Source organism: Micropterus salmoides, unplaced genomic scaffold (genome assembly GCF_014851395.1).
Source record: "Micropterus salmoides isolate LMB-PRFRI ecotype aquatic unplaced genomic scaffold, ASM1485139v1 Ms_hic_scaffold_19, whole genome shotgun sequence".
Classification (NCBI taxonomy): Eukaryota; Metazoa; Chordata; class Actinopteri; order Centrarchiformes; family Centrarchidae; genus Micropterus; species Micropterus salmoides.
The window spans coordinates 5,835,581-5,863,572 of NW_024041039.1; the positions used below are offsets into that span (position 1 = coordinate 5,835,581).

At 39.7% G+C, this 27,992-nt stretch overlaps 2 protein-coding genes across 5 annotated transcripts; one reads left to right on the plus strand and one right to left on the minus strand.

The window, feature by feature from the left end:
* Window positions 1-207: 207 nt before the first annotated feature.
* Window positions 208-9,084, minus strand: LOC119909838 (cytochrome c oxidase assembly factor 8-like). The gene is made up of 5 exons (XM_038728088.1): window positions 8,780-9,084; window positions 5,492-5,689; window positions 3,982-4,045; window positions 3,539-3,629; window positions 208-1,265 (listed from the first exon to the last, which is right to left on the minus strand). The coding sequence occupies exons 1-5, from the start codon at window positions 8,942-8,944 to the stop codon at window positions 1,145-1,147; spliced, it is 639 nt and encodes a 212-aa protein (XP_038584016.1). The 5' UTR covers window positions 8,945-9,084; the 3' UTR covers window positions 208-1,144.
* On the plus strand, window positions 6,545-27,313 carry LOC119909835 (BAG family molecular chaperone regulator 5-like). 4 transcript variants are annotated; one of them, XM_038728084.1, is made up of 3 exons: window positions 6,545-6,644; window positions 16,524-17,420; window positions 19,777-27,313. In XM_038728084.1, exons 2-3 carry the CDS (start codon window positions 16,558-16,560, stop codon window positions 20,315-20,317), a joined length of 1,404 nt encoding a protein of 467 aa, XP_038584012.1. In that variant the 5' UTR covers window positions 6,545-6,644; window positions 16,524-16,557; the 3' UTR covers window positions 20,318-27,313. The 4 variants fall into 4 exon arrangements, with proteins under 4 accessions (XP_038584012.1, XP_038584013.1, XP_038584011.1 ...); XM_038728085.1 differs by lacking the exon at window positions 6,545-6,644 and adding an exon at window positions 8,641-8,731; XM_038728083.1 differs by lacking the exon at window positions 6,545-6,644 and adding an exon at window positions 9,879-10,119.
* Window positions 27,314-27,992: the final 679 nt, after the last annotated feature.

The window sequence follows — 27,992 nt, forward strand, 5'->3', positions numbered from 1 at the left end:
TTACTCATGTATTCATGTAAAAGCAGTTGTAGTTAGTTGAGGTGGCGCTCATGTTGAACTATTTTGTATTCCACTGCAACTAATGATTAATTTCTCAGTTAATCGATTGATTTTTTGGTTTAGTAAACATTCTGAGAAATGCAATTACCCAGAGGCCAAAGTCACACCTTCAAAGTATTAAAATAATTCAAAGGAAAAGCAGAAACATTTGTGAAGCCAAAACCATTAAATGTTTTATTATTGTCAAAACAGTTACCCATTAATTTTGTCAATCAATTATTCGTTTTAGATGTACTAAGATGTATAAACTGTTGGGTAATTTATAGCAAAACATAATATTTGTATGTACAAATTAGATAATAGTTACTTACAGCTGTCAGATAAGTAAAGAAAATGAAAATACTTAAGTAAAGTACAGCAAAGTTGTGGCTAAATACAGTACTTAAGTAAATGTACTTAATTATTTTCCACCACTGTGGTTATTATCCAACATTTCAGTATTAATTTCTGTAGTTTTACAAAATCTGGCATTCCTGTACATTTATTTATCGTATGTCAATGACCCCACATTTTTCAGAAGAGAAACTTTTTGAAGTTTTGTGGTTTGTGTGATATGAATTAACCGACAGACATTTTACCAATCAATGGTGAAAGTTTCTCGGTGTCTTTTCTCTGGTGCATTGTATAAGTGACTGAGCAGCACGAACACAGAGAAATCTGACACAAAACAGACAGAAATGTAAATTTCTCCACATTCATTCTGCCTCCACAGACAGGAACTCAATAGAGCCATAAGACATTATCTTGAGCAAAGTTGAAAATACACCCTTGCAAAGATTTGGAGTTGTTATAGTTGTATCGTACCAGTAAATCTCAAATTAATTTGTAATCCTGTCCATCAAGTAGACAAGTTGAAATAATTCGTCTAAGAACAATTAGGAAATCTCTGTCTGAGCCATTGTGGGTTTTATAGTAAAGAGTTTCTAGTGAACACCCTGCTGATGGGAAGATTTCCGACTGTTTTTCAGTGCAATTATAAGAAATAAATCAAATCAACAGCTCATCTTTTTGTCTGTCTCCAAGTGAGCGGTGAATATATGTCAGTACATAGAGTGGGGTTGAGTGAATATTTTATTTCTCATCATCAGGTGGTAGGAGTGCTGTTTTTCTTGCCGCTGTGTCGATTAGTAACAGTCCTCCACATGTTCTTTAGGGAGACTCGGGCCATGAGCAAGGTGATGGTGAAGTTACGTCGGTACCATTCACTGGATATGACACGGAGAGGGGAAAAGAGAATTAGAGGAAGTGTCATCAAGTTAAAACCACTGATACAGTATGACTTTACAACCTCAACCGATTAGAGACTTTTCAAGCCTCAAACTTTCCAGACTTCAGACCATATTTGAGATCAACTATTTGAGTACAAATATCTAGATGTTGATTATGTAAATAAATGGTTTTAAAATCCAACTGTTAACACGTATGTTACATTCTGACTACGTGTGCCGTTATGTTGCCAAACATTTGCCAGACGATTGTAGCTGTAGCTCATACAAATCAGTTCAATGGCCGTTCAGTCCACACTCCTGCTGTGAAACATCTGTTGCCCAAAGAGTAAACTTTACACATATTATTTTCCCTTAACATATTTAATAAATATTGTATTATTGTTCCCCCTATATGTTTTAGTCTCTTTTATAAATGGGAACAGGAAATGAGCTGAAAAAGTTAAATGTGTCTGTGCAGCGTTGTTTATTCACTGTAACCATGGAAACAATGATGTTTCCTTACACAGAAAAGATCTGTATATGTATCTGAAAGATGTGTCTGTCTATAATCACTGCGTAACTCATAAAAATTGTTTAGACCTATCTATATTTGGTTTTTTGAACAATAATTTAGAAAAGCGGATAACATTTAATTGTTCCACATTTTGGGAAATACACTTATTCGCTTATTTCCTGAAAATTAAATGAGATTATTGATACTCGCTTGATTGTCTGTACACTAAAGAGTAGCTTTTTTATCAATAAATAAAAAAAAAAGCATAAAAATGACAATTTGTAGTTTGACGGGGGGGGGTTAGGCGCCAGACTATTTCCTGGCCAGCTTCTTTAGGGCCAGAACAATCACTTGATGCCAAACAGTGGATCACTTTACAAATCTGATGTAGGACATTTAAAACAATTATGATAAAATCTTTTTTCAACAAATATGCATGAATAAAATTAAATAAAAACTTTTTAAAATTCTTTTCCCTCAACAAAATAAATATCCTTTTCTCTCTAGAAAAAATAAATGCTAACCTGTTCGTGATTCAAACATTTATTGAACATTTGTTGCTCCTGTTTATTTTCAGCTGAGGAAAACCTGGGCCTGTTGTATTTTGTTTCATACCACTACTGTAACTCCCTTTTCACATGTCTTAGCAAGAAATCCCTGGATCGTTTACATAAGGGGGCCAGAATGCTGCTGTAAAGCTTTTAAACATCCTTTAAAAGGTCTGAGTTGACTTTGATCGTGATCTCTTTACGCTGGCTCCACATCAAATTCAGAATCTGATCCGCAGTTCTTGTGATCACGTTTAAGCTCTGCATGGTCGGGCACCTGTTCTTTATTAGAGATCTAGATAACCAGAAGGTTTGTGAGGTCCTCTGATCAGGGTTTGCTAGTTGCTTCTTGCTCTAGACTCAAAACGAAAAGAGACTTTGCCTCTGATGTGTCGCAATTAAACTCTCTCCTTTTGGACTCGGATCTGTGGACACTCGCCATCGCTTAGTTTTACAGCTATTTCCTATTTATTTATTACTTTAACATTGTGATTGTTTGTCTTACCTTTACCTTTTATCTTAAAGCACTTTGTGGCGTCTGATCCGGAAAGGTGCTATAAATAAATGATGTTGGGCACTATTACGGTATGCTTTGTACATACATACAATTCTTACAGGATGTTTTGTATTGGGTGTTGATCCTTTTCCCACAAATACGATGTATTTTATAGCATTTAATATATTGGACACAAAATGAATGATGCTACAGTGGCTGCTAACCTTGAACATGAACAACACTGTAAAGAGCAGGATTAAACGTAGATAGATATTTCACTGCACAGCACAATGCAATAAATGTTTGTTGTGCTGGAAGCTCAAAGACTTTAAACAGACTGAGCCAAGAAGGCAGTAATACCTGCGGGGAAGAGATGGGGAAATGCTGTTATTTCTTTTATTTACTCTAACCTGAGACAATAACAGGAATCACATGGACAATGTAGTGCAATCAGTTTAAATAAAATAAATAAAAGTAATTGCAGAGGTTACACGTGTGGGCGTCTCTTTCTTTATAGAGGATTCACTAAACTAAACACAAGTCAGCCACTTTGCAATGCTAATTCACAGAAAGCTCTTCAAAGCCTGCGATGTTTGTAGTTCTCTAGGTACAGTATAAACAGTGTCGGATAAAGCCCACAGCTCCCGTGGAGGGAGATGTACCCACCCACCCGGCGGCATCATGGGAGATACCCGGCTGCAAAACAACTCACTTGTTATAATTTGCATGTCGTATTCTGTTTCTGTCCAGGAAGCTTTTGTAAAACACGGCCATTTCTTCACTGTTCAGGGACCGCCGTCGTCCTGAGGGGCCGAGAGAAGACGCAGCGGACAACATTATATTCTCATTAAGATATATTTCCTTTTTAAATAACCAGCTTTTTCATAAAATCTCTTCAATTCACAGTGGTTTTGTCATTTTTAAATCTGTAAGGCTTCAATTCTAACATGTTCTGATAGACAAAACCGGCTCCATGATTGGGAATACATTTACAATCTATGCAAAAGCACTGCTCGCAGGAGTTTTTAATCCTACTCAAGTATTTAATCTACTTTTCTTAATAAAGCCTGTAGACAGGAGAGGGTTATGTGTGCACAAGAGTCTTAACCTGTGAATAACACTTTAGTATATGCCGAAATATAAATACGTCCTCACCTTGCTCATCACGCAGACTCAAGCCTTTAGCGTTCAGTTCTGAAATGATGAAAGTATCTTTTTCCTGCAGAGAGCATTGAACAAAAAATGTATATATTCAATTAATGCTTTTAGAACATACACAAACAAAACGCCAACAGTCAACACAATTACCAATATCAAAACCGATATGATAAGATTTACATTTATGACAATTTAATATTCCTGTTCTTAATGTCCTTTATCTCAGTCTTCAGGACACAGATGCTAAGAAGGGTGGCCTTATAGTACTGAACTTATCCTGAGAGCCTCTATTAATGTAACTCTCAAATTTAGTAACTTTAAACATCTCTCTATTTACAGAGAATCGACTTTATCAGCATCAAAAGCTATAGACAGCCACTTAATCTGATGTTATTATGTTGTAAAAAGCACTGGATCATGCAATATTTCTACAATAAAAACCTTGTTTTTAAAATATCTTTAGTGTTAAATATTATCAGATTCAATGTATTTTATTCCTCATTAAGTTTTGAACAAAATTAATTTAAATAAAAGGGAATTAAGATATAAAGCAAATATATTTTAGACAATAGGTGGGCCCAGAACCCAGACAGCAAAGCTTTGTTGTGCAATGCTGCTGTCTGCTGGTGAAAATAAGAACTGTCCTGTAAGAGCTCAGCACGCAGAGGACAGGAACATCCTGTGACCTTTAAGACTTAGATTATTAATGATGACAACGATAATGTGGTAATAAGCGACATTTGGAAGCTCTGCTGGGAGGTCAGAGGTCAGCTGCAGGGCAGCAGCTCTGGAGGCACATCAGCAGGACTGTGCTGTCCTGCTGCCTAAACATGTGCCCAGTAAACTTCTTCATATAGCTGCTCACACAGTTAGTCAATTAACCAATCAATCAATCAATGGAATAATAATCAACCACAATTTGATAAACAATTGATCGTTTACAGCATTTATCAAGCGAAAAAGGCCACACACCCACTGATTCCAACTTCTCAAAATGTGAGAATTTGTTGCTTTTCTTTTCTTTCTTTCCCGTTTTTTATTAACATTGTAAAGTATAAATATTTTTGGGATATTTCATATTTTGGACAGTTGGTCAGACAACAAGATTGATTTAAAGACATTATCTCAGGTTCTGGGAAATTCCAAGGGGCGTTTTTTCACAGTTTCCTGCATTTTATAGACTGACTGATTCATCTAAAATACTTGAGAAATTCATTAATGCAGAAAATAACCATTAGTTGCAGCTGTACTTGATTTACACTTTACATTTCAGTTTTTAATCCTGGCTAGCACTCTGCTTACCATGACAGGTATTATACTGGTTATTATGTACATGATAAAGACTTTTATATACTATATTTTCATCACATTGCCAAAATATAAACATGTTTCGCAAATACAACCTGCATGAGAAACAGAACTGGGTACCAAAACTACTTGTACGGTTGTGGAGCATACAACATTTATATGGACTTTTTCTTTTGTGCTGTAAAAAAAACCTTTCAACCTTGCTGAAGGTGATGTTCTGCTTGGCCCAGAAGTCGTGGTTCCAGTCCTCGGTCTCCTGCCTCAGGTGTCGCAGCCGTTTCTCCAGCTCTGTTTCGTTCGCGGGGACGTGGTAAACGATTGGCCGCAGGTTGGAAAGAGGGTTCGGTGGGCCGATCCAGTCGTGCGTGGAGGTGGCTACTGGCCTGAATGTGGATCTCTGAATAAATATAAGAGAAATAAGAAATATTTTATTGTACTGTTACTTTTAAGAATGAAGGTAAAATAGTATTGAACATTTCTGAGAGCAACTGAAAGTTCATCTGTAAATTTATCCTGATAAAATGACATGTTATTGTCTGCAGTTTGGGGGATCAATTTCAGACTCCCAGCTCTGAAATTCCAACATGATTATCATTTTTCTACGGTGGCCCTGAGAGCTCAACACCCTGCAGCTTAATATAGTACTACAATGATCTAGCATTGCCCTCCTATAATGTTGTCAGACTCACGATGGACAGCACAATCGATGCAGCACAAACAAAGATAATGTGTTTTTTATTCTACGTATTGTTCCCCTGTGTCAAAACCTGGTGCCTACGTTACCCACAATGCAACTCCACTTTCATTCATGTGTGGCAAAAATAATATCACAGCTAAAATCAAAAAAAGGAAAACTTTTCTTCTACTACTACTTCTGCTTTTTTTTTTAAACAAATGATCGGAGGTTAAAAGGAAAAGTTTTTTATACTCCATTCTAATTATTTGCTGTAGTAAGTTATAGTTTTGAATTATCTGATATCCTTTTACTGCATTTTATCCGTTTCAGGCCGCCACAACAGGAGTATGAGCTGAACCACACTGCTCTATTTCAGATACCTACATTAACACCTTCCTTAAATACTGACTTCTTCATTCTCAGACTGTTTCCTTTACTAAACATGTTCCGGTTTGGGTTTAGGATTAGGACTGACACTCCGCAAGAGTCAGTAAGGGAGAGTTTAACTTGAATAAACAGAAGACGTTTGCACACACAGGCAGACTCAGATGGAGCTCACGTGGTTTGAATAAGCAGCTGACATGCAGGAACCTGCTTATCATTTCTAACCAGACTGCACGGTGAGACGAGCGGCGAGGCACAGAACAGGTTCCAGGACTCAGAGACCAGAAAACAGGTAGATGTGAAGTCAGAGTCGCTGTAGATTACACAGTCGGCTGTATATATAATCATTAAAGCAAACAATTTAGGTAATGTTTGTGGAATAAAATACCTAACTAGTAATGTTTTGTATACGTGTTTATATGTATATATTGTTTTATTTACGTTACCATATTTTAATATACACTTAATTATATGTTGTGTGTGTAGCATGAAAAAACTACAAATCTTGTTTCGTTATGCAGCCTTGTGCTGTATAATGACAATAAACAACCTTGTACCTTGTAAATATAGTTTTTTATTACACGCTCAACATGCCGATCCTCGAATGAAATACAGTTGTTGAATGTAACTAAGTACATTACTTGTACTTTACTTAAGTCTTTTTTTCCATGCCACTTTATTCTTCTACTACGCTACATCTCAGAGGGAAATATTTTTACTTCTTACGCCACTACATTTATCTGCGAACTTTAGTTACTAGTTACTTTACAAACAAAGAGTTGTACAGGCAAAACATAAAAAAAGCTACGTATAGACCTTTTAAAATATGAGGTTTTGTTATTAAGTTAAATACTTAAACTCATTAAAACACAGTGCTTTTGTTGTAGTTCTTCCAACTACAACAGAAAAGTCCCGAGTAATAATAGTGTAACAGTCACAGCGAACATTTTTCTTTCTGCATTGATTACTTTGATTTTTAATTAGAATTAGATTTTCCTGATGATACTTTACTTTTATAGTTAATGTCGTTCTGAATGCATAATTTATACATCTGAATAATTCCTTCACGGTGTAACTAAGTACATTCACTTAATTTACTTTTACACCACTTGTATAAGTACTTTTACACTACTGGTGTTAGTACTTTAACACCACTTGTATAAGTACTTTAACACCACTTGTATAAGTACTTTTACACCACTGGTGTTAGTACTTTTAAACCACTTGTATAAGTACTTTTACACCACTTGTATAAGTACTTTTAAACCACTTGTATAAGTACTTTTAAACCACTTGTATAAGTACTTTTACACCACTTGTATAAGTACTTTTAAACCACTTGTATAAGTACTTTTAAACCACTTGTATAAGTACTTTTACACCACTGGTGTTAGTACTTTTAAACCACTTGTATTAGTACTTTTACACCACTGGTGTTAGTACTTTTACACCACTTGTATAAGTACTTTTAAACCACTTGTATAAGTACTTTTAAACCACTTGTATAAGTACTTTTACACCACTTGTATAAGTACTTTTACACCACTTGTATAAGTACTTTTACACCACTGGTGTTAGTACTTTTACACCACTTGTATAAGTACTTTTACACCACTTGTATAAGTACTTTTACACCACTGGTGTTAGTACTTTTACACCACTTGTATAAGTACTTTTACACCACTGGTGTTAGTACTTTTACACCACTTGTATAAGTACTTTTACACCACTGACGTTAGTACTTTTACACCACTGGTGTTAGTACTTTTACACCACTGGTATTAGTACTTTTACACCACTGACGTTAGTACTTTTAAACCACTTGTATTAGTACTTTTACACCACTGGTGTTAGTACTTTTACACCACTTGTATAAGTACTTTTACACCACTGACGTTAGTACTTTTACACCACTGGTGTTAGTACTTTTACACCACTGGTATTAGTACTTTTACACCACTGACGTTAGTACTTTTACACCACTGGTGTTAGTACTTTTACACCACTGACATTAGTACTTTTACACCACTGACATTAGTACTTTTACACCACTGGTATTAGTACTTTTACACCACTGGTATTAGTACTTTACATTGTTAACTTCTTTTACACCACTGGTATTAGTACTTTTACACCACTGGTGTTAGTACTTTTACACCACTGGTATTTGTACTTTAACACCACTGGTATTACTAAACTACATTTGCAAACGTCTTCCACTTGTCGTTACACGTCGTAGTAGGCAGTCACACCAGCAACGGTCTCCTGGCACGCACACACACACACACACACACACACACACACACACACACCTGTGCAGGTCCAAACAGAGTAAACGAGCTGTCACCGCCGTTAATGGGGATTAACCAAACACTGCCTGTAAGTCAATATTATGTGTTACACGGGATTTTATTTTACTGTACGAACCTTTGGTGGTTCGTCCTGCTGGGTTGCCTGTTCGGAGCTGCACTGCCGTCTGTTCACTGCTGATATTAAGCTGTGAGGGCGCAGAGGAGCGTGGAGGGTAAACGGACCGAACAGCCTCCATGTTAAACACCCCGCTGCTGCTGCTGCTGTTGATTTGGACACCATTTTAATTAACCGAGATTTTAAACTTCTGTTTTAATGACAATCTGTTCCCGTTACTGTACAGAGGAGCCTGCTGTTCATGTTAGCCCACACAGAACTTCATAGGAGTTCATGTCGGTGTCCTTCGGTGTGTAAAACCAGCCGTTTGGTCACATGACTCAGCAAGGACAGGGTGAGCTCCAAAACTCTACCAACAAAGCCCCGATTTGAGACAGCCGGGCGGGGTTTACACTGAAACACAATTCCTCAGTCGGGGAAGAAATGTAATGTAAAAAATACTACAATATTCAAATAGAGTTTAGTAATACCACATATGAATAACCTGTTACAAGTAAAAGTCCTGCCTTAAATATCTGATGGAAAGTAAAAGTAGAGGATGTGTCATATTAGTATCAAAATATACTTAGTAAGAGTTATATAATTATTATTATTATTGACCATTATAATAATACCATCTACTAACAGCGTACACCAGAATAATATATGATTAAGTTTTAATATATAAATCTAATATAGTCTACATAAAACATAGAAACATTATATATAGTAATATAGCACAGCCTTACATAGTATAACCATAGAGTAGTCAAAAACATATTATTTAGTATAATACAGAAATACAGCATAGAATATAAAACGTTATAGTATAATATATATCATTAACATAATAAAACAAAATATAGTTAGTTAATTTGTAAAGTAAGACATAAGATGAATAAAGTAGCAGAACTAAATAAAATACTAAGTAGGCTACAAATACCTCGATATTATAACTGCACCGCATTTACTGTCCCCGCCCTTGCCGCCACGTACCAAACGGTACGGTCCGGTGAAACAAATGGAGCGTTTTTAATGTTGGACGACCAAAACTTACACATAAAAAATATTTAAGTCGACCACCGGCAAAATAACACTTTGATGTATTTTCTTTTACATCGATATGACATAATTATACATTAACTAAACATCGATTCACATAACTTATTTGTCGAATAAAGCAAACGGCGATAAAACAGTTTTATTTTTCGCCCGAACGAGCGAAAGGAGAAACTCCGCGTTAGTTCATGCGCCGGAAAGTAACTGCTAGAAGGTAGCTAGGTGGGCTAATGTTTAGCTTTAATCAGAGGAGGTACGCACTTTTCCCCAACAGTTCAGATGGCTGTACGCTGGCTATGCAGGTAAGGGCGAAACTATTAAAGTGACGAAGTTGTCTTGATGTGTTAAGACCGAAAAAAAGCAGAAGTTATTCGGCTAAGGTGGGGCAGAGTCAGGTGATCATCGGCAGCTAGCTTAACGCACAGACACAGACAATGGCATTCACAGAGAGGTGAACGTGGGAAAACAGGGCTCGGGTTTGGCTTTCTTGGATCCAAAGTGGGTATTTAAAGAGCCTGTGAGCTCCAGTAACATATCTTTTTGTAAACGAAGTTGTTTTAAAAAGGAGAATCAGTGGAGGGAGCCCCTCGGATCGGTGTGTGGGAGGGGCGACACAAGCCCGACCGCAGTCAGTCAGTCAGTCGTTAGGCAGCTGAAGCTGACCGGACCGGATCATCGTCGACCCCCCAACCGAAATCTGATTTTGGGGATTCTCCTTTTGGATGCTACTTTGCTCCACGACCCGCCCTGCTTTGGCTGATGGAAACAGACATCCGTGAAAATGTGCGCGAATGTGTTCGGAGTTTTGAAAAGGTGAGAAATTTACGATGCCGCTTGACACTGCTGGTGCGTGCGTGCGTGCGTGTGTGTGTTTGCATAGTGTGCGTGAGGATACAGTTGACGGCTCCTGGAGATGCTTCGAGGTGTTTTTGAGAAGATCTGGGAGGTGTGGTGTTTATGCTGCTTGCGGTGCATGGCCTCACAGAGGCAGATACCTTCGCAACCTGCTGGCCAAACAGGATTTTCTATGGTGGCATAATGCGCAAAGCCGTGCAGGACCGGTGCAGGCAGCCTGGGGTAGCTGCTTGAACGGGGTTTGGGGGGGAAGATTTAAGCAGAGGGGAGCTGGTTGCACGGTACCCCCAGCTCAGGTATCCTTCATGCTGTGTGACTCATGAGAGGGAAGACTGAACCCTACTAGCAAACCTATTGTTAGCTTTACATCACCTCAGCCTGGAGCCAGCCCCCCCTTTTTTTTCTTATCTCTTGGATCAGTTTTAAGGGATGAGGTGTTTGCCAGGCTGGGATTTTGTTGAGATTATCCTAATAATTACTCATTTTGTAAGCTCTGGCTCAGCGTGCATTCATCCCCTATTCTGGAAATGCCCAGCCCCGTCGCCCTCTTACATAAAAGTACTTTAGGGAATGCTGATACATAATCCTGTGTCTTCTAATAAGTGTTATTGATGCTGTAAATAACAAAACATCATATTATGGGCTTCGGTATTCATATGCAATCATCACATCATGCTTTCAGGCACCTTGACTGATCCTGACAGCCCGTCTCATGATGCAACCTCTCCTCTGAGCCATGTTCTGTTGCAAAAACTAAAATCCCTTCCTTATCTTAATCCTGTGTGTTACTGTTCACCCTGTAGATATAGAAAGTTCACTTTGATGTAGGCTGGGCGTTTTGTGGGAGGATGGAAAGAATTTCCTCTGTAACAGTTTCGTTACTCGCTCTTTCCTTTTTTTTCTTTTAGCTCTGATATTTAAAATCCAAAGTAGAATTTGTTTTAATGCTGGAGGTTGTTCTTGATTTCGGTAGACTGGAGATTTGCAATGAGATCACGGATGAATTACTTAACAGGCACAAGCCCAGGGGCCCGAAAGGTCACGGGGGCCCCTAGACCAGAGCTTCTGTTTTAAATAACTGTTAACATTAATTCACAGAGCTTAAGTCACATCCTACTGATGCTAAAATAACAATTTTATTCAAATAACATAAAAAAAATTGCCATTTAGCTGATGCTTTTATCAAAAGCAACTTAGAATTGCTATAAATGTCAGAGGTCGCACGCCTCCGGAGCAACTAGGGGTTAAGTGTTTAGCTCAGGGATCCATTGGTGGCATAGTGGGAATTGAACCCAGGTCTCTCACACCAGAGGCTTGTGTTTATCTACTGCATTGCCGCCACAAATTAGTAAAGCAATTTAAATCAGAATAGCTCTGCTTTAAGAAAATAGATCCTGCATCTGAGGCTTCTTGTGATGGTTTTCCATAATATTTTATATACTGTGTGCTGTAGTATTTTGTGTAATATAGAGTGTCTGTGTCAATCTGCTGTGGCAGGACGCTTCGGACAGAAGTCAGACAGCTCTCTTCATCTCCAGTGTGAAATAAATACTGAAGATCAGATGCAGTTTTTGAACCAACAGTAGCACAAGAGTTGTATTTCACCTGTAAAAATGTTGCTAAAACATGCGTTTTTGCAGAAGCAAAAATTACAACGAAAGGGGCAGAGCACAACTACAAAGAGATGCAACACGATTACAGACGCAACGGAACTACAAAGAGGCGCAAAACATATACAAAGAGATGCAAAATGACTACATAAAGATGCAAAGTGACTACACAGAGTTACAACACAACTACAAAATGATGCAAAATGACTACATAAAGATGCAAAGTGACTACACAGAGATACAACACAGCTACAAAGAGATGCAAAATGACTAGACAGAGACACAACTACAAAGAGATGCAAAATGACTACATAAAGATGCAAAGTGACTACACAGAGATACAACACAGCTACAAAGAGATGCATAATGACTAGACAGAGACACAACTACAAAGAGATGCAAAATGACTACATAAAGATGCAAAGTGACTACACAGAGATGCAAAATGACTAGACAGACACACAACTACAAAGAGATGCAAAATGACTAGACAGAGACACAACGCGACTACAAAGAGATGCAAAATGACTAGACAGAGACACAACTACAAAGAGATGCAAAATGACTAGACAGAGACACAACTACAAAGAGATGCAAAATGACTAGACAGAGACACAACTACAAAGAGATGCAAAATGACTAGACAGAGACACAACTACAAATAGATGCAAAATGACTAGACAGAGACACAACTACAAATAGATGCAAAATGACTAGACAGAGACACGACGCGACTACAAAGAGATGCAAAATGACTAGACAGAGACACAACGCGACTACAAAGAGATGCAAAATGACTAGACAGAGACACAACGCGACTATAAAGAGATGCAAAATGACTAGACAGAGACACAACGCGACTACAAAGAGATGCAAAATGACTAGACAGAGACACAACTACAAAGAGATGCAAAATGACTAGACAGAGACACAACGCGACTACAAAGAGATGCAAAATGACTAGACAGAGACACAACGCGACGACAAAGAGATGCAAAATGACTAGACAGAGACACAACGTGACTACAAAGAGATGCAAAATGACTAGACAGAGACACAACGCGACTACAAAGAGATGCAAAATGACTAGACAGAGACACAACGCGACTATAAAGAGATGCAAAATGACTAGACAGAGACACAACGCGACTACAAAGAGATGCAAAATGACTAGACAGAGACACAACTACAAAGAGATGCAAAATGACTAGACAGAGACACAACGCGACTACAAAGAGATGCAAAATGACTAGACAGAGACACAACGCGACTACAAAGAGATGCAAAATGACTAGACAGAGACACAACTACAAAGAGATGCAAAATGACTAGACAGAGACACAACGCGACTACAAAGAGATGCAAAATGACTAGACAGAGACACAACGCGACTACAAAGAGATGCAAAATGACTAGACAGAGACACAACGTGACTACAAAGAGATGCAAAATGACTAGACAGAGACACAACGTGACTACAAAGAGATGCAAAATGACTGTCCCTCTAACAAACCCCTCCTCTTGAAACCTACAGAGAATGATTTGTATACTGTGACTTAATAACCACAATCAATATAGAGGAGGGAACAACACCAGAGCCGAGCGTCTTGACCTCCAAGCTATTGACATATCACGAGTACTGCAACTACTGATTACTGTCTTAACTGAGTACTCTGCAGATTATATTCTAGATAAAATGGTTCATTGTTTAGTCAGAAAATAGTAACGTCACAAGTTCCCAGAGCCCACAGTGACGTCTTCAGGTGTCTTGTTTTGTCCAACCAACAGCCCAAACCCCGAAACATAGTCAGTTTATGATTATATAAGATCGGCAAAAGCAGCAAATCTTCACATTAGTGGAGGTGGAATCAGCACAATTTTTTGGCATATTGGCTCAAAATATAATTGAACGGTTTAAGAACCATGTTATTAATCTGACAAAAAAGTGACATTTTGCTGATAGTATTTTTCTAAGTAGTGAATTGCAAATGCGTATTACAGCTCGAGGCACCTGTGACACACTTTGTGAGGCTGCTGGACCAAATCTTCCTGCACGACTGTGGACGTGCAACAAACGGTTTCATATTTGGGGGTTTTTGTCCTCAGTATTTAAAGCTTGATGTGCAGGCAGGATCCCTTTTCATGCGGATTAGAGAGCTATCGCCATCGTGTCAGCCAGCGAGCCTGATAGAAACGCACAGCAATACTCTGAATGGTTGTCATGTGGGTGTTCCTCTTGTCGAGACGAAATGTAGGTTAACCTCATTCATTTTCTTGCACGATTGTTAGCGACAGAATTTCTTATGAATATATTATGTTATTATTTTTCTTCGTGTCTTGTCCTCAGCTGGGTTGTCATTTGATTTATCTGGAGTTGTGTCTAAACTAGAAATAGAGGAGACTCAACAAAAGAGGTCAAGGTCAAGACTCCTCTGTTTTATTTTTTTTACTCTCATATCAATCACCATTCAGAGAGAATGCATATTTACAGTATCTAGCAGGCTATGCACTGTTTATAGTATATAAAGTATATGTATTGTCAGTGGTATTAAAGAGTAACTTTACCTCTTCTGGATAGAAGTTTATTATACCTGTAACCACACATAACAGTAAAAAAAAAAGTTTAATCTCTGTTCAGTTATTATTACAGTGAAACACCCTGAGTCGCACGTCGCAGTGTAAAATCACGACATCAGCAGAAACAAGATTTTATTTTTAGCTGTTTCCCTTTTAACTTTTCTGACTTTGCAACTCTGTTAGTTACTGGAATGACTGATCGGCATTAGTTTACTGCAGATCAGTATTTGCACGTTGTGCCTGAAAACTAACAATAAATTGCAGTAGAAATGCCAGAAATGTTTGCCAGGTAAATTAGAAAAAGCGTCACCTAGAGCTTGACAATATGGCAAAAAATGTTATCACGATGAATAATTTCATATCATTCAATATCTAATAATTGTGAAATCATTGTTTCTCATAAGTTTAAAGGCTGATTTTTGCTCCTGAGTGAAAGTTGAAGAAACCAGATGGTTAATTTTGGTTTTTCTTTATGGTCAGAACAAACACTTGATGACAAACAGGGGATCACTTAACAATTCTGAGGTAGAACATTCAAAACAATTATGGTTATCATGAATTGATGATTATTTTTCATTCCCTTTTACTCAACAAAATAAATGTCTTAATAGAAAAAATTAAGTGCTAATTTATTTTGTGATTCAAATTAAATCAAACATTTATTGAAGATTTGTTATTGAGGAAAATTATATTTTGATAGTGATTATTGATTTATTGCCCCTAGTGTCACCTTTAGTCATCCAGAGAGCACTTACATTTTAAACTGTAAATTGTCCTATTAAGTTTTTGGACAATTCTTTAAAAATACTCATTTAAGGGATATTTTTAATGTAAAAAGATGAATATTTGCTAAAGTATATATCAGTGTAGGCTTCAAAAATCAGTCGGACAAAAATGCTACAGGCACTTAGGAGCAAAACCTCCTTTTACAAACTGAACCTGCAACAAATTGTTTCTCAATTTCTCAATGATGTGACAGATCCGGATGGATAAGGCCAGCAGCAAGTTGGAAAGTGACAGCACAGTAGTAGAGCGTCAGGATTGCTCACAGCCAAGATGGATTATTTTTTAATGACTCTTTAGCCCCCAGGCTGGATTTCTGACATGTTAGGAATGACAGGAATAGCCTGAAAATTAGAGATACAACACTTTGTCCTTGGCTGATTTTTCCTCTTTAATATTTTTAGTGTCAGTGGGCGACCGTCTCCAGTGCAACATAACAGCCATTGTGGTTTTATCAAAAGGTGGTATGTTTGTAACTGTAACGTCTTTACCCAGGACCGCTGACGCTTTTGTTCACAGAAGATGTGGAGAAAAGATTTACAAAAATCTGACACCAACACAGAAATGCCTCATTATTTACATATTACGGAGCATGTGAGAAAAGGGCTAATAGCATTTGCGTCTGACCACATTGTTGCAAATTCCTCTGGAGTTGAAGATATAAATGTTTGGCTGAGAGTTTGTCTTTGCTCCAGCTGCTTTGGCAGCGATCCAGACATTAGTTGGAGGTCCTATTCATCCAGTGTTGGCTGTGAGGATCTGAAAAGAAACTTTTGAAGTAATCCTATCATTCTGGCAAGGAGACAACTATGTTAGCTCTGCTGAGGCTCTGTTTCTGCCTGCTCTGAATTGTTTCTCATTGTTCTGACTTTCCTTTCCAGCCTGTTTGGGAAGCCCTTTGATGGTGGGAAGAGGATGGACCATGGCGGCCCACAGCAGCAGCAACAGCATCCAATGGAGCAGCAGCAGCAGGCGTATTATGCGCAGCACCCTGCCATGATGCGGCTGTACGAGGTCCAGAAGGAGGTGGCGTCTCTGGGGCCTCAGGTCTGCACCTTCAGCGGCCTGCAAAACGACCGTGACTACAAGCGTCTGGAGCGCGAGCTGACGCGGCTGCTGCTGGACGTGGACCAGGTGGACACGGAGGGCAAACCGGAGCTGCAGGGGGCACGAAAGAGAGCAGCACAGGAGGTGGAGGGCCTCCTGCGTTACCTGGAGGAGAACAGCTCTCATCCATCCCGCCTAGCCATCGAGGAGCTGAGCAACGAGGCGCGGCGGCTGGTGGACGAACGCATTGTGGCACCTCAACGTGGCGGCGGGGTGGCCGAAATCAACGACGAGCTGGTGGATGCTCTGCAGGAGCTCGTGCTGAGGCTCACCCAAGTCAAGACCGAGGGGAGGGTGCCGCTCCGCAAGGCACGCTACCGGGCGCTGACACGCCTGTGCGCCGTACAGGATGTGTTCGAAGGGCGCACGCAGCAGCAGACCCTCTCCCTGCCGCTGTCGGGGGACACCCACGAGGCCGTGCACTGCATCAACCAGGTGATGGTGAAGGTGAGCGTGGCGCGCAGTCAGCTGGTGGCTCTGCTGATGGGTCTGAGTGGGAGGGACAGCTGCGCCCACCTGTCACGAATCCTGACGGAGATGCAGGTGGAGCTGGACGCGCTGGATGTTTCTGGAAACGCAGCAATCAGAAATTACCGGAAACAGGTTGTGGAAGAGATTAACGGGCTGCTGAAACATCTGGACCTGGAGGGGGAGGGAGACGACACGCGCAGGTAGGCGTCACTGAAAGGATGGAGTTGTGCACAAGATTGATCTGCTGATTATATTACCTATCAATCGAGTAATCAGTTTGGTATATATAAAATTGGAAATAGGGAAAAATCGACGGCACTTTTTCTTTAAATAAAATTACTTAAAAAGGTGAATCGATTATCAAAATACTTTTCTGTCAGTTGACTAATTGTTTCCGCTGTAGTGCAGATGTTTTAACGCTTTAAGGTTTTCTATACTTTAAAGTGCGCCTGAGCTGATGTTACTGCACCAGTAGCTTGGGTGGTGGATGGGAGGAGGGACTGGGGATTGTTACTGAGTTTTGGCTTGAATCATACAGCGCTGTGAGGAGTGAATTAGACTCAAATCACCAGAGAAGCACTGAAAGCAGTAAAACGCCTACCAAGCACTTCATTATGCAGAACAGCTGACTCGAGCACTGATTTAAGGACCATTCACATGTTTTTCTTCATGCTGCCTAGTTTTGGGCTTCAATTACAATATAAAAAGCATGTTTAATAGTTGGGTGCTCAAAATAAACATGTCTTAATGACATAGAAAATGTGTTTATGCTTTTTTTTGCGGGTGACATCCCACATTTTCATGTTTATTTGCTTGAAATTATTAAACCAGCTAGAATAAACACACATTAAATGATGAATATAATGAGTTTTTTATGCATTATATAAGATAACTACCTTTTTTAAATAATACATTTAAGGGGGACTCCTGAGCTTTCCGTACATTTATGATGATGATACTTGACTTGTGTTTTTATTTTGGTGGTATTAATTTAGATTCTTTGGCTGGTGTGATGGAGCTGCTTCGCCTCCACCACTTTCAGACGCCTCAGCTTGGCACAGCTGGCGCTACGCTTCAGACATTTTCCCTCCTGCCTCAAAAGCATTTTACTGCAACAAAGTACGGCTAATTATAATACCTGGAGAAGCAATGTTTGCTTATCCAGGTACCTTGAGCGATAATTAAATAATACTGATTATCAAATGTTAACAAAATCATACGGTGATTTTCTTATTAAATGGGAACTCCACTGCCTTTACAGGTATTTGAAAAGTATGACTGCTTATGTGCAAATAGTTGTGTAAAAGCTTTTTAGGCTCGGGAGGGAGCTGGGTGAAATCTGAAAAATGTCCTCAAGCGATGTCACTTGACTCGGTGTCGGTTTGGGCTGAAGACTACAAGTTTGAAAATCTGTTGGTGTGGAGAGAAGCGAGCTTACCAGACCTCTGTAGCTGCTGCTCATCTCTGCTGCAGGACATAGGCTCCAGGCTACATTAGATGCTACTAGCAGAACACTAGCATACACACCCGAATCTCGAACCATATTGTCTGAGGTTGAGTTGCATTGTGGGTAATGTAGACACTAGGGGTTGGGATCTCTGGGCATGTCACGATTCGATTACGATTCAGAGGTAATTTCTGGGTAATTACTAAGCATTTAATTTGCGCATTAAAATCCAAAAGAAACATCTCCTAATTAGCTTAAAAAGACTAGTTTGCCTCCCTAATTTACTTGATTAACCTCAGCTTGACAAGTAGGTGATGTAGTAATGACATACAGACTTTTATTAACGGACACACTGGGACCTGCACTGCATGTTTAGTACCAGACTGAAACTTACAGCTAATAATTTTCATCGCTAACTTTCACCGTCATGTTCTTTTCATTACTTGCGCATTGATATTGATGATTGTGTGACATTTTAGTCAGGTGGTTACTCAGTGGGAACACTAGTCTCTCTGTTATGTGCACGCCACAGACGGTCCGGGCGCCACACTTCCGCAACTTCTGCCTTTTGCGTTCCGTCAACATTTCGTTATCAATTAACATTTAAATAATCGATTTGTTAATCGAGTCAGAATCTTCCACGTCCGCATCGCGATGCATCTAAAAATAGATTTTCTCTCCCACCCATAGTAGGCACCAGGTTTTGCCATGTGTGGAATAAAAAAGATGATTTTTCTGGTTCTGTGGCAGCGATTTGTATACTTTTCCTGAAAAAAGCAATAACTGCTCAGGTACTCTTAAAGGATTATGAGCACACTGTCATAAAAAAAAAAAGGTGTTCTTTGACATAAAAAGTGTGATCTCATGTAATTTTCTTACACTGGTACAGAAGTCATTTGCCAGACATTGATATAGGAAAGTATCCACATAATGTTTTTGATAATAAATTTGTAAGTATCGATACTTTGCAGTTAGAACAGTACTGATTGTGTTACTACAGCTCGTAAAGATGCTTATTTCAGGTTTGATCGTCTTTCTGAAGCTGCAGTTTGTGGTTGATGTTCAGGAGTATTTTTTTCAAATGAGTGATTCAGTGTTTGTTTCTTCAGGTACGACTTGGCGCAGAACAACTCCATCCGTGAGATCGAGGCGGTGCGAGCTCACGTCTGCCACCTGCGAGAGGGCGTCCTGCGGCACTGCGTGATGGGGGATCTGAGCTTCAGGCCCAAAGCTGAGCTGCAGAGCCTCCTCACTCACCTGGACCAAGTGGACACGGCCAAGAATCCGTGCATCAGAGAGGCCCGCCGCCGCGCCGTGGTGGAAGTCCAAGCCATCATCACATTCCTGGACCTCCGCGAGGCCCTGGTCTGCCGCCAGCCGGGCCCCAGTGAGCACCCGTCGCACCGGGCCGTGTGGCTTGTCCTGGGGAGCCTGTCGGACCTGCAGGCCCAGGTGCTGGGCTTCGATGGCAAGCGGGCCGACAAGAGCTACATGATGCTGGAGGAGCTGCTGACCAAACAGCTGCTGGCGCTGGACGCCGTGGACCCGCAGGGAGACGAGACGACCAAGATGGCACGGAAGCAGGCGGTGAAGTTTGCCCAGAACATTCTCAACTACCTGGACATGAAGACGGACGAGTGGGAGTATTGACAGCGTGGACAGCGTGGCAGCCATGTTGCTGGTCGGGCGGGGACGTCGCTTCAGGAAGGAAATGATAATGTGTGTAAATAAAAAAAAAAAAAAGGAAAAAAAAAGAAAAACTGGAACGTTATCATTTCACGGGCTGTAAATATTGACTCAAATCCCCAGAATGCACTGCAGCAGCGCTTTTCTTTTGTCTCTTGGTGGTAGTTGTGGCCGACCCTGCTGAGAAGTCAACAACACAGAACTCCCTTTGTGAAACACACTTTGAACATTTATTTTGTGCTTTTTGAAGGTTTTCTTTTTAACTCTCCCGTGTTTGTGTGTGTGAGTCGTTGTGGTATTTGGTGTGTGTGTGTGTGTGTGTGTGTGTGTGTGTGTGTGTGTGTGTGTGTGTGTCGTCGAAGCCTGCTGCTGCCAAAGCACTAAATAATGCCTGTTATAGTGGTCGTCTTCTCCAGACTGCGCTTGATATTGATGAATTACCCGAGTGTGATGGATTGCTTAGCAGTGGCTTCCCAGTTTGGCCTGATTAATCTGACTTGTAGACAACCAATGCATGTGTTAAATTCAGTGACCTAATTAGGGAGAGTCGTCCGGTGCTACCATGAGAGTAGGGCTCGGTCCAGATCAGGGTACCTGTTGGTACCCATTTTGGCCTTTAAAATATCAAAAGGCATCAAATAATGTCAAATTACTGGAGCATTTTTCTTTTATTTTGCTGCAGTTTTGTATTGAAATCAAATTTGGCGCGATTCCATTTGGCAAAGCAGATGGTGTGAACAAATGTTAAATGGGGAATTAAATTTAATCTGCAGTGAAATGTGCTTTTATGCAATTGAGAACAATATTTGGGGGCATTTTAGGAGCAGCATCAGAGGTGAAACATTAGAGGCAGAGCTGAGGCGTGTGCACAAACATCAAGCTGGTATCGAAAGCCAGGAAATCTGTGTTTAAACAGAGACGTAATTAGAGAGAGAACAGTGGGAGTGTGCATCGTTGATGCAAGGTCACTCTCCACTCCTGCGTGACCCTGTTTATCCCCTCAGCATTTGGTCCGTGTCTCTGGTAGCGCTCCAGTCCACACGGCTGTGGCAAACTCCCCAGAACTCTGCACACCACAGCTGTCGTGGGCATCCGGGTCAAACGAGACAAAAGACGAGCCTCGTTACAACTGAGATACAGAAGCGTTGATTTAAAAAAAAAAAATAAGTTTGTGTTGAGATGTTATCTTGTGAGGCAGCCTGCCAGCTATGAGCAGGATGTTTGAAAAGATTAAAGTACCTTTCCCCTCGCTGCTCGTGTAGCTGTTGGTCTGTAATATGCTTCAATTTTTTTATTTTGTTGTGACTTTGTATGATCGCACCAGGCTATAAATGGATCTGGTTTGAATTCAGAGATAGAGGGAGAGGAGGCAAATTTTTTGTGCTGTTGCCGCTGCTTTTAGGTTTTTGTTTCCACCCACTGCTTTCTACTGACGGAGAAGTGCGACTGTGAGAGGCCCATGGGGAGAGGGGAAGAGGAAGGGAGGTTGAGGCGGTGATATCCAGCGGATTGACACATCAAGGCTGAAGCTCACAGGGACGACAGTCGGGTCCTGTGCGGTAGAGAGTATTGATGGTGATCGCAGTCGACAGAGCCTTCTAGAAACTTCTCAGAGCTGCTGCTGCTCGAGACTGTGGGAGGGAGGGAAAGGACTGGAAGAGGAGTCCAAATTTCTGTGCCTTTATTTTCACCCTTTCATTTGAACCGGTTCGTGTAAAAGCAGCCTTGTAGTGCAGCGACTGAATAAGCAGCAAGCAGCTGCTAATTTGTTTTGATACGTATCAACGCTAAAGCATTGAATGTGTTTATGGAGAGCACCTTGGCCGTTATCGCCACAAGGAACTTGCACTACTTGTCAGAAATTTAGGCTTTTTCAAATCAGTAGTTATTCCCTGATAAAAGACTTATAGGTGGTGATGTTCTGGTCAGTAATGTGTGGTAAACACAGCCTGACAACACTCCTTGCAGCAGGCCATAAAATGAGTCACGTTGTGCTTTAACAACTGCAAACAGCCACGCTGGTGGGGCCGATCTTTTGCTCTCACAAGCAAGTTCAAGTTAGCTGATTAAATTATTCCGCAGCTTCCTGCTGACCTCTAAAAGTGATTAAACCCGTCTTGAAGATTTTTGAGATAATTTCTGCAGAAGATTTAGGATTTCAAAGCTCCTTCTTGGCGTTGGAAATAAACCCTCATTTCGCAGCTGCTCCTGAGCTTTCAGTCATATCACATGATCTTTATCAGCAGAAAGAGTTTGCCCAGTGTTCGTGAAAATGAGCATAATTAATGTCTTTATGTTAACAAGGGATCAAATGGTGTGCACATAAAAAGGAGTCACACACAGCGAATTATCACCTGGCTCTGTAGTTCCCCATTTTAGCATCTTTCAGCTCATTGTTTTGGTTTTCCAGCAAACTTTACTGTTTTGGGTCACTCTCACCAGCGTCGTTTCCAGCAGCTGTTTATCAGCAAAAAAAGCTCTGATAAATCCACCGTACACTATGAAAAGTAACTTGGTTTTAAAGTGATAATATGTTAGTGTTGAATTTACTACTTGTTATGCTGCCTCCAAGTGGTCAGTTTATACAGGTTTAACAATAGGAATTCAGACAATTTCATTAACAAAGAATGAAACTTAACTTTTAGGCCAAAATGGATGAGAAGCAGTTAGAAAAAACATCCACACTTGTATGATAATTGGGGAAAGTTATGTTTTGTGAAGGTTTGTTTTCGCCACTCAAAGTTCAATATATTAGTTAAAAGTGTGGTTTAATCTTATATTTAATGTTAGATACATCTCACTAACAATATATTATCATTATATCAAACAATTAAGACTGAAATTTGTACATTTTTAAATTTAGCAGTTACTAAATGGACATTTTTTTGTGAGAGTTTTTATTGTCAGCTACTGTTCACAAGGTCAAGAATTAACATTCAAGAGAAGTATTTAAAGTACTAGAAGTGAAAAGAAATTTACTAGAAATATAAAGTAGAAGAAATTTGAAAAACTAAGTTTGCATGACAGCTGCTGGTTAGGGTCATGTGATATGATGGAAAGCTCCAGAACAGCTACTTGGTGGACCTGGAGGTGAGATGTTTGATCAAGAAGTGGAACATTTGTTTGGCTTTATTCTTTTTCACACTCGCCAACTTGCTCATGAATTAAAAATACTTCAGCAGGAAAGAGGGAAGCTTTGTATCTGATTGGAGGTTGACAGCTGACGATCATGAAAACGTTAAGCCGATGCCAACGGTTCTTGGCCGACGAGATTTTTAATCAGCTGACTGTCCTTGTTCTTTCAGTTTTCCTCTTAGACTTAGTGGTTGCTGGTTGCTCGCAGTGCGAACGTAAACTAAAGGGTGAAATGCCTCGATAGTTGCCCTGCAACACGTTGCTCACATGTGATTAAAGCAACAAAGCTGATGCAACTCTTTGGGGCTCTGCTGCGAAGAAGTTTGTCCTGTGTGTCACTGCTTTTTGAAAACACAAAACCATGTTCCAGTGAACTCCCACAGACCCTTTTTGTATGTGCATTAAGCTGCTGTTGGGAGCCTTTTTCTGGCACGTAGCCTGCAGCTCGGCCTCCTGGGTATGGAGCTGACTCATACGGGAGTAAATTAGATTAAACAGTGTTCATTAAACATCGTCAGCCCGCCTGGCTGCTGTTGCAACAGATGCTTTCTCACAGCGAACCTTATGCTCTCGCAGACCAAACCAGCCCGGACACACCTTAAGTTCACATGCTCTCTTTTGTATGCAGTAATATATATAAATGTACATTTCATCCTCGCAGTTCACTGCATTTCTCTAGATTGCTTCTTTTTTTAAACATTTAGTTGAATAATTTATCAAAAGCTTTACACTATATGAGGAAATGTTACTTGGATCTTTTTCTGTTTTGTCATCGTAATGTCTCGAAGCCTCTGTTTTGTTTTGTTCATTATTAGTGGCGTCTTCATGAGTGGGCACACTCCATTATAAATGTATTCTCTGTGGTTCACAAGTACAAACTTAAAGAGGAGGATGGCAGTGAGGTAAAGCACCATTTTTTAAATGTTTTTGCTCAAGTGAAGGTCTTTGTTAGAATCTATGCCAGCGAGATGCAGCAAGCAACCCTTCAGAAATATATGTAGATTTAAAGTAGATTTTAAAAAACAATTTTCCTTCTGAATTAATAAGAGTTGGAATTGATGACAGTGTTTTGATGCATTTACACAAGAAAGGACAATGGATTTTATTGGACCAACAGAAGGCGTTTACGCATTTCTACGTCTACTAGGATGTCCCTGTGTGAGTGTGAGAGTTTGTCAAATGATTGGTTTGTACATAAGTCAGGTTTTGGAAAAGTCACAGAGCAACATTTTAAAGAATAAGGCTGCAGATATTCTTGTCTAATTGTTAAGCACCTAATATTTACAATATTTTATTCTTAAATAATGGCCCAGTAATGAACAAAAACAGCTGATACTTTAGTTTTTAGCAAACACTACTAAATAAAAAAAAAAAAGTTCTTTTGAACTCTTGGTCTGACGAAGCCAACAGAACCACATTCTGAGGTCCTCAAACCGGACGCGTCCCCAGGATGTGCCTTGAGGTCCTCCCCATGACCATCCTGTCCGGTGTTATTGATGTGTCTTTAATTGTTTTCGGAGAACAATGGAGCTCAACGGCACAGAGGAATAAGATTTTTAGCTTTGTTCGTGGGATTTGTTGACAAGAAAAATAAGATTCTTATTCTTTAAAAACAGCTTCATGGAGTCGACTCTGATCTCGATCTGATGATTTTGGACAATTCCTTAAATACCCTTTTCTTTTTAAAGAACATTAGTCTGTTTTCTGAGATGTAATTTATTCCCCAAATAAGTGGCATGGATAGGTTTTAAAAACTGACGAGTGGATTGGGTTTGATAAATTTAAATCAGTATTTAAACCTTTTAATCCTAAATTAAACTAATCTGTTTTTTCAGTTGCTCCTGCCTGTGTTCTCAGTCCCTTCCACTCAGATGTTTTGTATTCCCCAACACACAGCTGGACCGTTAAAAGCAGCTCGAGGTCATCTAGTGTGTCTGAACTTTGTGGCACTGGAGTCCATTAGTCTTTTAAAGATTCACATCCAGTGGGAACTGAAAGGACTTCTATCAGCCCTTTACAGAACGACGCATTTACATCAAACATCAAATGGATTAAGTGGCTTTTAGATTTAGAGGTTTAAAGATTTATTTTTCCTGCCCCTGTATTGAATGTAGTCATTGAGGAATGTTTTGTCTTTTCTTTTTTGACCTAGTACCAAAGTTGATTTCAGTAAGGAGAGATCAATCAGAAATTACACTAATGAAGAACTGAGAAACAACAACTTGTGACCATATGTTGATCATGGCTGCTAAGAGGAAGGTTGAGAGTTGTAAAATCTGTCAACAGAATCTGTATTAAAAGAGAAACTTAACACCAGCTGAAAACCTTTTTCTTAATGCACCCACAAGTGATGCTGGGTGCAACAAACGCACAACTTTTAACCAGAAGAGGTCAATGAAACAACGCTTTTGAGCTTGTCGTCGGCGTTTAACGATCTGCGGCCAGTTGCACCAGCTAAAGTTTGACTCAACACTAACTGCTACGTTTTTAACTACTTACTGATGTTGCAACTTAACAATCTTTATCAAAACATTGGGCATCATGTTTGACGTATTCTTATTGTAAATCTCTTTTACTGTTTTCCGAGATGTTTTGTCATACGAGCCTTTCGAGTCGTAATTAGCGAACCCTTGTTACTAAACACACTCGCCTGATGACATGATCATTAACACAAGTTTACACTAGTTTAATGCACTGTGGCGTAATTTTATGAATGCTAAAACCAGGTGTCAGATATAAATAACAGAAAAGTCCCAGTAAGGAGGGTTTGCCAGAAACCAGATTTACACCCAGTGTTTGTTTCCCGTGCAAACAAAAAGTCAACATTGATTGTTTTTAGTTAAATTACGTGGCTAAACCTACGTAAGTAACATAATTATCCGTAACCCAAATCATGTTGTTTTCCCTAAACCTAACCAAGTATTGTTGGTGCCTCAACCTAACCAAATTGCAACGTTTCACAACGTTGACCACTGGTGTTATTTTGAAAGTCTAACCGGATGTTTCATATTTATTATTGCTAACTTGACCACGGAGCCCTACATGTACAAAAATTGGCACTAACGGGGTTCCCAGAGTATTAAAAAGCAACGGCAACTGGTCTTGACCAAGCGTCCATATGTGACGAGCTGGGAGCCAGAATGTGTTGGTTTCTTAGAAATCAGCAGACAAATTTTAGTATTTTATCAGGAAACGTGTTTAAGAACAAATCTTAGGGTTTGGTTACCCTGGAACAAAGCTGTTTGCAGACTTAAGCTAAGTTAGCCAGCTGCAAGCGGTAGCTTCATGTTGAACATAAAGACATGAGTGGTATTGATCTTCTTTCCCAAAATGTCAGATTATTCCATTAAATTATATTTTCAGTCTACATTGTAACTACGGTCAACCTAGGCTACGTTTACATATAGCTGGTACAACTTCCCGCTGAATCCAGCATCGACGGTTCAAAGCAGCATTTATAAAAGAGTCTGGAAATGTTTGATAGAAATCCACCAAGAGGGAAACGATCTTCCTTAATGAGCTTTAGAAACATTATTTTATTTAAGCGCACTTTCTTATGTTCCTTAGTCGCTGTTATTACTTTGCCTTTCTGCAAACGACAGGAATGTGTTCTGTGACTGAAAAGTTTTTTTTTTCCCCAGATATGTTTTCTTAAGTCGCCTTTAAATGCATTGATTGTGACAGGCTTTTGCTGTTTCCCCTCCGAGACGCGCTTGTACAAAAAGCACACTGAGACAGGAAAAAAATAAGCTGTGTGAATGCTCCATGGATGGTTGTGTTTTGAATTTGTATTCCCACTGCAAAATAAAGACTGTGTGTCTTGATCCGTGTTATGTTAATGTGTTTTTTTATTTTATTTTATTCCTGAGTCTGGCTGCTTTTTGGAGAACATGTGAAGACCTGACAAAGCGATCACAAGCTCTACAAACTTTTAAAATGCCTACTCAGGGTTATTTTTAGGAAATATACAGCATCGCCAAGGGAGGCTGGATATAGACAATTCAGGCACCACAAACTCAGTCACTGCTGAAAGATGGGCATTAAAATTTCATCTGATATTCTCATCCAGAGCAGGTGTTTCTTGCACAAGGGCACTTTGACAGGACACGTGTGCTGCTGAGATCAAACCTGTGATCTTATGGTTACAGGACAGTTTGGTTCATATCTGCTCAAAGATTTTACATTTGTCAGTTTCAGAAAAAAATGGAGATGCTGTTTCCAAGGCCAGGCAAGTTTATTTGTATAGCACATTTGAACAACAAGGCAATTCAAAGTGCTTTACATCAAACGTAAAAGCAACACAGGGAAATTGAAAAAACACATTAAAATATAGTTTTTAAAAGGGTGAAATAGAAAATAAAAACAGGATAAAATAACTTTTAAAGGTGAAGAATGAATTGCCAAATCACACTAACAAACAAATACACTGCAGAGAAACTGACAGAAGAGGTTAGCCTACAAACATGTTGTAATGCTACACTTAGCATGCTAACATCCAAAAGCT

What these genes read in the sequence shown, in the direction of transcription:
- LOC119909838 (XM_038728088.1), bottom strand. Translation starts at nt 8,944, where the DNA reads ATGGTGTCCAAATCAACAGCAGCAGCAGCAGCGGGGTGTTTAACATGG. An exon ending in AGAACATCACCTTCAGCAAG is followed by an intron (nt 4,046 to 5,491) that starts GTTGAAAGGTTT and finishes TGCTCTCTGCAG; the next exon opens with GAAAAAGATACTTTCATCAT. An exon ending in GAGTCTGCGTGATGAGCAAG is followed by an intron (nt 3,630 to 3,981) that starts GTGAGGACGTAT and finishes TCGGCCCCTCAG; the next exon opens with GACGACGGCGGTCCCTGAAC.
- LOC119909835 (XM_038728082.1), top strand. Translation starts at nt 10,599, where the DNA reads ATGTGCGCGAATGTGTTCGGAGTTTTGAAAAG. An exon ending in GTGTTCGGAGTTTTGAAAAG is followed by an intron (nt 10,631 to 16,523) that starts GTGAGAAATTTA and finishes TTTCCTTTCCAG; the next exon opens with CCTGTTTGGGAAGCCCTTTG. An exon ending in GAGGGAGACGACACGCGCAG is followed by an intron (nt 17,421 to 19,776) that starts GTAGGCGTCACT and finishes TTGTTTCTTCAG; the next exon opens with GTACGACTTGGCGCAGAACA.